General features: G+C 39.9%; 1 protein-coding gene across 4 annotated transcripts in view; it reads right to left on the bottom strand.

Annotated features, from left to right (window-relative positions):
* NTNG1 (netrin G1) overlaps positions 1-14,716 on the bottom strand; it is a 300,210-nt gene that overhangs the window by 42,893 nt on the left and 242,601 nt on the right. Inside the window, exons 8-9 of one of the 4 annotated variants that reach the window (XM_032487228.1) lie at positions 7,384-7,551; positions 2,642-2,776 (exon numbers count right to left, since the gene is read on the bottom strand). The exons of 2 other annotated variants lie outside the window; for them this stretch is intronic. In XM_032487228.1, coding sequence (XP_032343119.1) covers positions 2,642-2,776; positions 7,384-7,551 — 303 coding nt within the window. The remainder of the gene's footprint in view (positions 1-2,641; positions 2,777-7,383; positions 7,552-14,716) is intronic. One more of the 4 variants, XM_032487225.1, reaches the window with a different exon arrangement.

Below are 14,716 nucleotides of genomic sequence, written 5' to 3'. Positions count from 1 at the left end.
TTCCAGTCATTCTTTATAGAGCAGTCAGAATGATCTTTCTAAAACAAAATCTCATCCTTTCTTCCTCTGCTCAGAACTGGACGGTAGGTCTCATATCTCTCCTGCACAATGGCCCTCGCATCTCTTCCCTAATGTGATGAAACTTCTTGGCTTGGTGTTCAAGAAACCACATGATCTGGTCTCTAGTTGCTTTTTCAACATCTTCCCTCCCCACCAACACACACACACACACACACACACACACACACACACACACACGTTGTCCCTCAATCAGCTTCAAATCGTTTCGTATTTCTGGAACATAGTGTGTTAGCTCACGTACCTTTTTGCCCAAGGCGTCCCATACTGGAAGCTCCCACTAATCCTTCAGTAATCAAACAAATATCAGCTCTCTGGGAAGCCTTACTCCCCATCTGGGCTTCACTAAAATCAGGTGCGTAGCTCTTGGTTCTTGTCCCCTTCTGTCTAATTGTTGAGCCCCATGTCAGCCTCTCACTCCAGATGGTGAACTTCACGTCCACATGCCCAAAGCCACTGTCTCTCCTCACCCTGTAGCCTGTAACACTAGCTCAACGCCTAAGTTATAGTAGTTACTCAAGAAATACTCCCAGGGATAAAGTATTTACTCCTACAATCTCGCTGACCCACCAGCCAAGGATGTAAGGTGCTGGAGTCGAGGCACAGAGGGTTCTGTACACCATCCAGCCCTTCAGTGGAAGGGCTGTGCTTAAAGCCGGTCTTCCAATTCCAGAAAGAAAACTCTGATGACATTATATCTTTTTTTTTTTTTTACATAATACTCCAGAAATTAATACAGAAAAATCAAGTCAGGCCATTTTCGGCATACATTTCCCCTACAGCTGTAAAATTAGTCTATTTTCCTCTCCAGTGTCTTTCCCTGATTACACCCGGACCCCATTCACTAGGTCCTGCTGCGTCAGGAAGTTTACATGAGAATTCCCTTTTGAGAGGGCGTGTCTTTATTAAGTCTCCTTATACCTTATGCTTTGAAGTCTTGGTGCTAGTTTCAGCCCCTCCTCTGTCTCTCCTCATCTCCCCCTGACTACTGGCCTCCTGTGAGCCTCTGCATCCAGATGTTTCTGGACTGATGACTGTCTTCTGAGTCCTGGCTCCTCACATGGTCCTTGTGACCTAGAACTCATCCAAACCTTAAGGTGCTTTCTAGGAACCTACAGTGCGCATGACTTTCAAACCATGGCCTCACCCAGAGCTTATGTGCAGATGCGTTTCCTGACTTCTGACTATTTGACTCTTAGCTGGAGATCCTCACCCTCCAGCTTCTAGATCCCGTCCTAACTTTGGCTTGCTCAATGCCAAATCTCTCAATTATCACCATGGTTCATTGCTGCCCATGGCATTAGTGTGGCAGTAAATTTCACCTTGCCTTTATAACATGTAGACGTGTAGCTTCCAGCTAACTATACACTCCATAAGTAGTGGGTAAAATATTCCGTACAGCCCTGGTAGAAACTGGCTTTAGATAATTCCTGCATGCTGACATTTTTTTCAAGTGAAAAGTAAGCAAAAAACCTCTAGAGCTGTGCTGTCCAATATGGTAGACATATGTGTCTATTAAGCCTTGCAATATGGCTAGTTCTAATTGAGATGTTCTGTGAGCATTAAACATCTGATTCAAAGACAGTATGAAAAATGTAAAATATATCCTTCATAGTTTTAATGGTAACTCTATGTTGAAGTGAAAATATTCCATCTTTTTGGAAAAAATAAGTTGTTAAAATCCACTCCATTTTATTTTTACTTTTTTAATGTGGATAGCAAAATATTTAAAGTTACATGTGTATGATGCATGATTTCCTACTGGACTGCTCTGCTCCGGAGATTTGCCTGGTGCCTCTTTAGTATTAGTAAGCTGACTGTGTATAGACAGAACGGAAAGTTAGTGCAGAATTTAGAAGCAGGAAAGGTTATGAATGACAGAAGGAAGCTTCTGCTCAGATTTTAAAATTTCTGTTCCCTGAATACACCGACATGCCACCTGCCTTGACAAGCTTTTAAGAAGGTCCGATAATCCTCAGAGAAATGAGGCTGAACCAAATGGCATCCATCTAAGGCTCGCTGCACGGTGCCTAACCTCAGAGGCTTAAAAATCAATATTGATTTTCATCATTTATTTGACCCTGGCATTTAAATATCCCTTAGATTTATTACCTTTAGGCTTTTGGTTCATATTCAGTGATGGGGATACAAGGGTGGTAATAAGTTATGTAGATATCATTTAATTTATGAACTCTGGAGCTCCAGGGTTTCAAGAAATATATTAACCACATACACATCACCCTTCATTTTGCGGTAAGGACTTACAAGCTGGGTCCCTATTGTGCCACTTAATTTATGGTCTGGCCCAGTACACGGTTCTGCGTACAATATTTCAATATAACTTGCTCCAGCCATCAGAGGGGATGAAGATGGGCTTCAAAGGAGCCAGCTGGACAGCTGATGGATGCTCTCTCTCCTATACACAGACTGGGGCATTAAGTGGTTTTTAAAGCTTGTCAGTAGTTTGGGTCTTTTTCTGCTCCGAGAAGCTGCAGGCACCGGCCTAGACAAGCAGAATCAGCCATGCTGCAGCAGGCAGAGGGCAGCTCCCAGAGTTACTTACGTTGGCAGCCGTAGTGCCAGGAATTTCCCGGCAGACACTCATCACACTTAGGCCCTGTCGTTCCAGTCTTACACTCACAAAATCCTGAGCCATTACAACGATCATGGACCGAGCCCAAAGGGTTACAATAACACTCTGTAGAAACAAGACAACACAGAGGCTGGAGACAAGTCCACACGGCTTATAAGTTATCAACACGAGCGTCTCTTACTCAAATGCATCGCTTACTTAAAGAAAGATGTCCACTAATGAAACGCTTTGGCAAACATGGCTATTTCAGGTCCATTCCTTTGCTCAGGCCTCCGTGATATCATTTTTATGATATGGGAGGAAATCAATGGAAAACTTCCAAGGAAATAAGGCATCATGCTCTTCACTGCTAACAGATCATAATGGAGGTTCCATTTGTTAGGGCATTTTTAGATGGTTTAATGAATGCCATGAGAAGTTTGTATATCAAGGATAAATCAATATGCCATCAGTGTAAAATCTCTTTTAAATTATTCAAACGAGCTTATCTGTTACACTCAATATCTGAGAACTGCTGAACATTGTTAAAGTGCAATACGAATGCACTTCGTTCATTCAAAGGCCATTTTACTTTATGATTTGGGATGGCACTTTATATATATATATATTTATACTGGATTGTGATAAGACTTTAGATATGTATATAGTAGCTATTTAATTTTTTTTAAACAGTAATTTTGTTGTGGCTTTAAAACTGTTTGTCTGTACATATATAAAAATAATAACCTATATCAAAACAACTCTAATATGTTTCTTACTATATAAAGTGTATAAGTTGACAATGAATCACCAACATTTTGTAAGCCAGGGAGCAGAGTTACATCTGGCCAATATGAATTCACTAGTCTGTTAGCTCATAACAACTGATTAATATAAGGTGTCAGATGCAAAAAAAATGTAAACAAAATTTTTTAAATGTGGAACATCTAAAGTACAGTACATCTCAGTGGTTGTCATATAAAAAGGTGGTAAGTATAATGTCACTCATCACGAAAATAAGTGACAAAGAGAGGTGGGGTCTACACCCTACCTTAACATAAAAATAATTGCATATTTAAAGAAATACCAGTTATGACTATGACCAATGGTAGATGCTGGGGTGGTGAGAATGACCTTGGAGAATTATACTTATTCCATGAAACTAGGAAGAATATGCAGGACTATTACACTAAAAAAACAGCATGAAATACTTTTGGAAGTTTGATTTAAAAATGTATACTACACTTAATTTGTAGGCATTAGAAGTAGCTAGTGTTTGCTTTGTTCTTTAGAAGGTACCTCTGGTTACCTGATCTTGGGTTTCCAGGGGAATAAAAACAATAGTACATCATGAGATATCTTTAGTAGCAACTGCCGAGCTCTGCATTTCATTCTGATGTCAAACTTGTTGTCAAGGATTATTAGCAGTGATGACCCAAGGTCACAAACCAGGTATCTTCTAGTTTTCTGCTTAATGCTTGAGTTTACATGAAATGGGAGCAGCAAGGATGTCATCTTCATGGAATTGCTGCATCATACAGGGTAATTACATGCATCTTTGGAAACATGGCTGGGTTTGGAATTTGTATGAAAAATGGGTAAATTTGCCAGCAATCACAAAGCTGCAATCACTGTGGAAACATGGAATACCCTGCATTTTATATTTGCCATAATACAAATGATGCAAATAGTTTAAAAGACATCTACTTCAACACAGTCTACATTTTGTCAAAGACAGGTACTGTTCCCTCACAGTCAGGACTCTGGATTTCATTGCCAACTGTTAAAGAAATGGCAAAGTGCCTTTTTCTTCTCTTAAATTTAAAGAAGACTTAGATGAAGTTCGAACTTTCAGAGATTAGTGCCTAATTCTGTGACAGTGAATTGGGCAAATATCCATTCATTTTCATTAGTGCTTTTTTTTAAAAAAAATGGTATTAAAATTAACTCTCAATTACTTGTGGTGTATCCTCTCAAATTTAATTCTCAGTCCTGCTACAAGCCCTTTGGGGAGCTTACCTGTGGAAAATAGTGAATGGGTTCACACTGCCCTGTAGGGCAAACCTTGGTAATGGACAGGCATCCAGTGGCCTTCAGAGAGCAAACTCCAGCTCAGCCTTACACCCAGGCAGTGCTACAGCTCTGCTCTTGGCCCCTCAAATGGGAAGAGCGGAACCTACAGCCCCTCAGGAAATTGTTACTGATTCATTGTGTCCTCATACAGACCAAAGACAAAAGATGGACCATAGAATATACCAACTAGTCAGATTTTTCAGTTCATTCTTTAAAGACAATTTTACCCCTAAAGAAAAGGGCCACAATTTAAGGAATTTTGGTATTTGGGGGAAGGAGTTGTAGCTAATTTTAATGGTATCTAAAAATACTCATCTTTGTGCTTACCGATGATTTCACTTTGTTTGAAGAGTATAAAGTACTGAATACGTTTGCCTCAATAAATAAAATTTCCCCAAGGTTTATAATTTTAATTAACAAACTTTCTAGATATGGAGAAAACAACTGCTCTTGATTTTTTTTAAGCAGAAATAAATACAAGAATGCATGTTAAGCTTTCCACATTTCATCTGTGGTTTATGTGATTTAAAAGACAAAATCTGAATAACTTCTTGTCCACAGATAATCAAACATGGATTTACAACAGAACTATGCCTCTTAGAATTGGATAGGAAGTGCAGATTTTGTAGTTCATAGACTACTTTAGGACTGGAAAAGGGCCAGACTTCATCAGAATAGAATACTCTGAATGAGACATATGGGGATATTGTTAAGGCACATGCTATGGGAAATTTTATGGAATAAAATATTTTTTAAGGCCTTTTTCTTTGATTTATTTAAAATAATGTGAAATTGATATTGTAAAACATTTTAATCGTATGTATTTTGAAAAAAATGACTACATTTTATTTCTATGTTCCTAGGGTTCCTATTTATTTTACCTTTTCTCTTGTTACCATATTTATAGTATGACATTTATATATTTTTACAAATGACATTCAGCAAAATGTAACTACATTCAAAATTCAGACAGCTATGTGTCTTTTGGTTTTTATTAATATCCTCAAACTTTTGTAACCCAAATGTTACAAAGGCAACTGAACGTCTTCTGTTCGCAAGCTTGTAGTGGAATTGCTGCTGTCATCCTAAAAGCACACTGTAAGTAAAAGTCTGATGAGCTTAGCTTCGCTAATTGTGTCAGAGTAGTTGGGAGAAAGTGTTCAAGCTTTGAAGTCAGGAAGCTAACTCTTCGCTAAAACTGTATGATTTGGGTCAATTTGCCTTTCTCTTCTCAACTAAAGAATAGGGGAAATTATCAGTGGAATACTTACCCACCGCGGTTTTGTTAATGAGGATTAAGTAAAAAAACGTATTTGCAAGTCACAGTTTACCAAGTGTTTCCGATGTATCCCATAAGATACCCATTTGGCCAGGAGTTCTCAGTGACTTACCTAAAGCACACAGCTATTAAATAGCAAACTGGGATTTGAACCCAGATCTCCAGCCTCTAAGTTCAGGAATTTCTCCACTAATTCATAAACAATAAGGAAGCACTTTGAAAAATAGAACATACCATAGACATAAACAGTTTTATGTAAGCTTGGCCCAATTTAACGCAAAACAACTTGTCCGGCTATTTTAAGCGACACTTGGCAAATGCTAATATGAACTTGACAGTCCAATCAGAAAACAATGATCCCAGAATTGCAGATTGATTTGATTCCTTTTTTTGTTGGAAAGATCACCTTTCATCTGTGTATTCTATTTAGCCTCTATGTGAATAAATTCTACCTTTAACATTGGTTTCCTATACAGTTACCTATTGGTGTGGTAACAGATACATATGTATCCTTCACCATTCTGAACATATGCATTTCTTCAAAGTACATTATGAAGTGAAATTCCATTTCTTATTTCTTATTTTTCCATCAGCTCCCTTTTTAAAGACAGGTTCCATTACGCAAAAGCTAGGAGAAGCTTTTTTAGGGGGAAGGGCACCTGGTTCTCCCCAGTTGACATGATCAGTATTCACAGTGGGTAGAAAGAGTGCTCACGGGAGCCCTGTGGTCCCAGTTTTCTGGTGCCCACGTGCTTTGGGAGCCAAGAGAATTAATTGCCTTGAATAGTTCTGAAAAATTGCTTCTCCTCTTGGGGGCTATAGGAAAATTCAATAAATGGAATTTCGTTACTATGGATGGAAAAGTCAGGCAAACTTCTACATCACCAATTGCTGGTGGCTTTCAATTCCAAATGACAATATTTTAAATCAATATTTGTTGATTACCAATTATTTGCAAAAGTTTGTGCCCTAACTTCTCATATGTATAATTAAATACTTTATAATGAGTTTCCATTTTGAAAGTTGAAAGTATAACTTAAGATTTTAAAATCAGGTTGGAATGACCAGGTTTTAAGATTTCATGCAAAAAAATAAAAAAAAAAGGAAGAAAGAAAAATAAAAAGAAAATTCTTCATCTCTTAAACACGATTTTTCAGCTCATCATTTTTAAAGCAACAATAAGAGAGGACTCAAAAATACATCCCCCAACTATGATTTCAACCAGCACAAGTGAATTTTAACTCCACCACAAGGATGTTTTCTCCATTGAAAAAGTTCATTCTGGCTCAGCTGTGGTGCAAATCACCAGCCTCTCCACCTTAAATAGCTCCCCATCGCTCCAAAGGCACAGAATAATAGCTGAAATTATAATGGAACTGACCTATGCATACATTCTCATCGTCCAGCTGTGCAGAAGCATTTCTGAAGTAGCCCAGCCTGCATAACTCACAGTGCTGCCCTCTAGTGTTGTGTTTACAGCTCACGCAAATGACTGTATTTAGCAGATCGATATAACTGCATCGATTGGAGTGGCCGAAGCATTCACAATCTTGCAAGGAAGAACAGAAATGTATACAGAGTGTATACAGTCGCAGAGTAATTGCACACTGCATGCTTGGATAAAATGAGAAGTGGAGGAAAAACGGCGGAATGGCATTACATGTATGTGATTTCACATGACACATGGTGACCACAGGTGGTTGTGACTGGCATGGAAGTAGCATCTGTTTCAAGCAGGAGAGAAAGGTTGGACATTTAGAACATGACCAGAGAGTGTTAATTCTTGGCAGACAATATGGATAGAAGCATTTGCAGGTGCACACCTTTTAAAGTTTGGGAAGGCTGTTTCCATTGATGCAAAAGTCTAATTTTTGCACCTTGAAAACTTTACTGTCTTTGCAACATTTCCTCTTCATATTTGCAGTCTTAAAAAAGAAAGAAGGAAGGATGTCAGCATCTCGAGCCTAAGTCTGCCATTACCCATGGCTCCTTTGTTTAGAGTCTTACTATCATTTATGACAAGACGGTAACTCAGTCAAGGTTTCACTGAAGAAATCATGGAAAATTTAATAGGGATTTAGACAATTAAACAATTCTTTATTTTTGTTTTTTTCCAGATGTTAAGAGGAGAAGATGGCTTTTGCAAGCTTTTCATCAGGCCAAATCTGCATATTTGCGTTATGTGTGAGGGACAGCACCGAAAACTGGGAGATTATTACTATGAAAAAAGTGTTCTTAAGATTTCCTTTTCTTATGAGTTTCAAGCTACGTCTGCTACAAAAGAAGAGTTAGGCAACTACTGTACCCTCAGATTCCTTTTCCTTTGTCTCCCCAAAATGTTGGCCATGTCTCTGAGGCTCAGGGTTGATGAGAGAGCTAGACCAGGCGTTGTGGGGAAGGGTGGAGAATGACAGATTGTCTCTCCTTTGCATTCCAACCAAAGCAAGTTGTTAATCTAATTCAACCTTTTAAGAAGAAGTGGTAGAAACAAAGTTTCTACTGGTGCAATCATTACTAAATCAGACAGAAAAAAGGTGCAAGAAATAACTAGGTGAGGAACCTATTTTGTCTTCTCAAAGTATGGGGATAGGCCTAGCTCACATTTATAAGGAAGGTCAACTACGAAACTACAAACCTTGTTTGTCGAAAAATATCCCTTTCGTAAATGTCTGGCTTTTATTTTATCCCACCAGGAAGCCAAACACAGTCACTGTTTGACCCCATTCATTCATTCATTCATTCAATAAATAATTTATTGGGTTGATCTATGTGTCAGGCACTATATGAGGTGCTAAGTTACTCTTCCGGTCTAGAATAAAATTTTGGAAGTATTGCATTTGATTGTATTTTCCCTGAGTTAAAATGAGTAAGTATTGTCAAAATGAATAAGGAAGGGTGATTAGCTTTTTTTTTTTTTAATTAACACGCTGCCACTCATCAGAATGGCATGGATTCATTTGTATGAGGGCCAGTTACTATAGCAGAGAGCTGAGGTCAAAGCCCTGACAGCATGAAATCAAATTTGGATAGAAACAGAGGAGGACACCGGAAATGGTGAAGAATGGAAAATACCCTGGAATAGGGTTAGCACCTTGGGGACCTCAGATGCTTACAAGAAAGGCAAGAAGAAGGGGAGGTTCCTGAAGGCAAGCCCCTTCCTGTACAGGAGGCTAGCTTCTCACTGTGTGCATGTGTGCTGGGAGTAGGAGGTCGGAGGGGATTCAGAGAAACCAGTGGAAGAAAGAGAGTTCTGGGAGAAAGAGGCCGTGTGGGAGATGGGGTAAGAAAATGCTGCAAAAATGTAGTGGTTAAGGCATGGCAAATTAATAATAATGATAATAATAATAATAATAATAATAATAATAACAACAACAACAACAACAACAACAACAAAAATAACAGAATTCCATACCACCAAATTAAATTCTCTTAGAAAGCAAGCATTATGTCTCCGAGTTCAACCTTGTTTAAGCTGGTACTTCTGAATCCCTAGAAAAGATCCTTGCTTAGTTGAGGGTTTGGGACAGGGAGAATCTTTCCGGCCTGGAGTCACCCCGGAGCAGCAGTTGCAGGGAGGAGACCCCTCAACCCAAATCTAATTGCTTCCCAAGGACTTCTTCAGAGCTGCCTGGCATTTCTGAGGAGTGGGCACTCACAGCTCTGTGCTCAGGCCCCCCCGCTCCAGACAAGGCCCCTCAGTGGTTGTCCTTCTTCACACAGCCCTACCCTAGGCTGGCCCTTGGTGCACCTAATATACTTAATCCGGCTTCTTTCCAAAGAATCTTCTAAGTGCATAAATTCACCCTAGGAACTTTTCAGAGCCACATGGAAATAAGTCCTTGTTGTCAAGAAGCTTGTTCAGTGGGTAAGACAAACATGCTCACATAAGTAGAAAACGAAGAGGATGTGCTTAAGAAAACAGTGAGACAAAAGTGATATAAGGCGAGATTCCTTTAACTTGAGCAGAATTAGGAAAAACTAACTTAACACTGGTCTTAACACCAAATATTCCACGAGGGCAGGCACGGTTATCTATTTTTTTAAAGGAGGGATGAGCATTTCCAGTGAAAGGCATAGAGGGTACAAAGACACGACGGAGGGAAATGAGAGAGAACAGGGCTGGAGAAGCTTCACAACATGGCTCCTCTGTGGGTATTTGAAGAATTCTTTCCACAAGATCTGCCCAGGAGCCAGAACTGCATGCTGGGCTTCATCTGACAAAGCTTTATCCACGAGAAAAAGTATCTGAAATCCAGTTCCAGTGTTTTCAAGACTCAGTCCATGAATCTCCACAGACATTGTCACCTACTATTCTTTCAATTTAATGAATAGTATGAATTTCTGTGACAACATTACTTATTTGTTTCTCGGTCTTGTTTGAAAGGCAATTTATTAATTTTCATAGGAAAAGTTAAATAATATAAATTATATAAACGATTATATACAAAACCATACATAGCTAAATACTCAATATTATAAACTTGTTTCAGAAGATAAGTGGATATTTAACATGCCTTATTATCTAAGAAATGAGCTAATAGTAACTTGATTCTATTAAGTCTAAGACTCTTCTGAGATTTTGATAAAGCTGTCTTCTCTAGCCATGGTACATTTGAGAATAAAAAGTGAGAAAAAGATCTTCAAAAGTGATTTGAAAAATATGAGATCACCATACAAATGCAAGGCATTTAAAAGGTAATTATTAGACTGCTGTGTTATTTTTCATTTTTCTGTTAATTTCCCATTCTTTAGGAACTGGTCTTTCCACATAGGCACAGAATCCAGGAATGACCATTAGTGGTAGAGTTACAGCACTGCCATATTAAGATCCTGAAGATCCTATTAATAGTTCAGTAATTCTTTGATCCTGTAATTCACTGACCTACCGTTTCCTCCTTTCAGTTGTATACGAAGTATAGCGTCCACAGTCCATCCTTAGAATCACTTCCTTTTATATACTGTCATCTCCCTCACCTTCTACCCTCCATCCTCAATTGTGGTCTCCTGGGAAAACCGGATCCTGGTGAAGTCCAGCTCTCCACTGCTCCATGCGTACACTCCAGCTACTAAACGTGGCTGGAGTTTTTCTACAACTATTTTGAAACAACTCTCACTTTAAGCTCAGGACTGTAAACAACAAAAGGGGCTCTCAGGGCTTCCTGGCAACCCTTCCTGAAACAGGGTCACTACTCTCTCTTCACTAACTTCCTTCCCCACCCACCATTGCTTTTTCCATTTTCCTGCTTTTTGTCCTATCTTTTCAAATGCCTCAGGGCTTAGCCTTTGGGCCTCTTTGCTCTTTAAGCTCACCCTGTAGCCACGGCTTTTTTACCCCTCATGACTTTATAAACAATCAATACGCTGACCTTTCCAATATAGTTATTTCCAGCCTGGCCCAACTCCCCAGTTAGTTAGTTACCGAGACTTCACTCAGACTGATACATTCAGTTTCTCAATGTCTCCCCTTGGGCACTGAATAGCTGTCTCGACTTCAGCATGCTCAGAACTGAGCTCACAGGTTACCTTCCCAAACCTACTTACACAGCAGTCCGCCCTATCTCGGTAAATGATAACTCCACTCCTCCAATTGCTTAGGTCAAAAAACTCCTGGAGTTATTCTTGACACTTCTCTTTTTTCACCCCCAACAACCAACCAATCAGCATATCCTTTTGATTTTGCTTTTAAGACATACTTCAAATCTCACCACTTCCCACCACCTCATCCTTAGTTAAGGGCACCTGGGCTATTGCTGTTCTCAAACTGCCTTCCGGCTTCCGTCCTTGTGATGGTCTCCCTTCCACACGTCAGTCAGAATGGCTTTTTCAGAACTTCAATTAGGTCATGATACCCCTTTGCTCATCACCCTAATGGCTTCCCGCCTCGTGTAGAGTAAAAGGCAGTTAGAGTTCACTCATTCCCAACTGGTCTGGCCCCTAATTTCCCAGGGGCTCATTGCTACCACTCTCCTCCTCATCCACTGTGCAGTGCCTCTAGGTTGCTCTGAAAACATGCCAAGCACTTCCCCAGGGCCTTTGCACTTGCTGTCACCTCCGTCTGGGCTACTCCTTCCCCAGACATCTCTATGACTTGCTTCCACACTTTGGTTTTCAGTCTCTGCTCAGAGAAAAGACTGTGACCAATCTATTTGAAATAACAGCCCAACCTAAACAAACTAACCCTCCCACAATTTCTTAATCCTGTTTAAAGTTTTTGTAGAATTTAGAGTATCTGAAAAGTGCATTAAAAAAAAAATTCTCCCCTCTACTTCGAGTGTAAATATATGTGTGAAGACTGTGTCCATTTTGTTCACAGAGGCACACACAGAACTCAAAACATCACCTAGCACATACTAAGCACTCAAAACATGCTGAATGAATGAATCAATGAGTCAGTGATCCTTTGTGAAATAGAGGAAGACATGGAGGAAAGTTATGTTTAAATTCATTCCTCCACATCTCAGATTCCATAAGAGAGTCTGCCTATGTCCTACATATTAAAGAGTCTAGAAAACCAACAGCCACACCTCAAGATACAACTAAGTGATTATTTTAGCTGACAGTTGACTATATGTTTATGCAGATCAGTTTAAGTAGGAAAACGGAGATTTCTGAAAACTGCTAAGGTTTTATATATTTTTTCAATCTCAAATCGCATTGTAGACTGTATTTTATTTTTCAGACAAGTGTTTTAATTACTGTTGTGCAAACAAGGTAATGGGGTCCTCTAAAACACACTTCAGGGTCCTCTAAAACACACCCCAAGCCCTGGCAACACATATTTACTGAGAACCACCTCGTACCTGGGGGCAACGTGAAGAGGCCCAGTCCCGCAGAGTCTAGAGCAGTTTCTCAATTTCAGCGTTACTGACACCTCGGGACAAATAATTCTTTGTTTCCCTATACGTTGTAAGGTACCCAGAAGCACCTCTGGGCTCCACCCGCTAGTCAGTAGTAACCCCGAAGCTGTGACAACCAATCCTCTGAGGGAGCAAAACCTCCCATCTGACATGTATGCTCTAGGAGGCAGTTATGATAATACGGTGCTTGAAAACTGGCTACTTAAGAGCAATACAAGCTGGCGATATTCTAGGAGAAGAAGAGTTCACAGTTGGCTTTCTAGATCAGGAAAGACCCAAACCTCTTCTAAGGTTTAAAGGCTCTTTTTTGACTGAGACTGGCTGGGGAAGGCCTGAGCAGGTAGGGGTTACAGGAAAACAAAAGGCTGGAGAGAAAGAGAATAAAAGAAAAAAAAATTTAAAGAACAGGAGGGAGTCGAAGGTCCGCTTGGCGTCTTCCCTCTTCTTCCCTCTGTGTTGCCTCTAGTTCCATTATTACATTACCTATGTAACCTAATATAAGATGCATTGCAGAATATGAGATAAAGTGTTCTGAATGTGGCACACATAGGTTTATTTATCTATTTTGGGGCCAAGTGAGGAAAGCTAATTCAAAGTGAGAGCTGGTGAAAATTAGTCACTCAAAAAGAAAAGATTTGGGGAAAAGACTTCAGATAGCAGGACTTAGAACCCTTAAAAAGAAGTGTTTTCTCTTCACTACATTAGCAGTCCCCAAGCCTCCAGGGGCCTCCCCCAGGGGTAGGAATGACGCGGCCGCAGCATTTTTCTGGTTCCTACCCTACTCCCCACCCTGCCCTGCAACTTTTTGTACATTTTGGAGTTCTTCCAGATACATCATTTGATAACTATTATTCATGGATTTTTCTATGAAAAGTCTGCTTCATTAGGTGGCTTCTCCCTGACTCTGGAGATGCGTTCAGACTTCATTAGTGCTGTGACCCCAAGAAACTTGAGATTCAATGACGCAGGGTGAAACTTCAGGTCCAGAGGCCTCTTGTATACCCAGTGCTTGACATGACATAAAAGAAACGGACTTTATAAGGGTCCCGAATGCTTCCTTTCTCCTTCACCTCCTTGGTTGCTTTGTGTAGATTCGCGTATCATAGATAAGGAGCCACATCCCTACTGTGGCTCCAGTGACGACCTTGCGATTTGCACACATGCTCCTATAGGCCTGACACCCTATGAACCTGGGGCTGCTATGTTCCCAAAGAACTTACTTCCCCCAATTTCAAATCCATTTGGATTCCTCTGAAAAGGGCACTGCCAAACACATAAAAGCACATTGTGAGGAAAGTTTAAGATGTGGTTTAAGTACTATCGGTTTCCTTTTCCCACCTTCTGATCACCTTCCCCCTTGTCTCTGTGTGTCCCAGAAGGACCAATTCAAGTTGATTTAACTCTGGAGAATGAGTTGACTCTTTTCAATCAGGAACAGAGACACTCTTATGGTCATTTTCACCAAGTGGGTCAAACCAAATTCAGATATTGTTAATAAATATATATATCTTTGTAAGAGTGTTTCATGAAAAACCAAAACCCAAAAACAAAACAAACCCCCCTCCCCAACACGACATATACAACAGTCAAGGGTGGAAAAACCATACACACTTGTCACACAGGACATTCAAAAGAAAATGGCGAAATAAAAACAGGAGTCTTTATGTTTCCTGAAAAATCTTCAGTCTGTGAATGACAGATGTTAGCTGGAACGAGCCATTCATGAGTCACAGATGAGATTCCGCTTGCTTCCAGTTAAAGACAGCAATGTAACTATTATTTCTGGGTCATGATCAACACTTAACCCAGTGTAGCTTTTCACTGGTATTTGTTCAAATTCATTCCAGACAATGTGTG

This window comes from Camelus ferus, chromosome 9 (genome assembly GCF_009834535.1).
Source record: "Camelus ferus isolate YT-003-E chromosome 9, BCGSAC_Cfer_1.0, whole genome shotgun sequence".
NCBI classification, from domain to species: Eukaryota; Metazoa; Chordata; class Mammalia; order Artiodactyla; family Camelidae; genus Camelus; species Camelus ferus.
The sequence above is the reverse complement of the archived record's forward strand: the minus strand, read 5'-3'. Positions and strand labels throughout refer to the sequence as shown.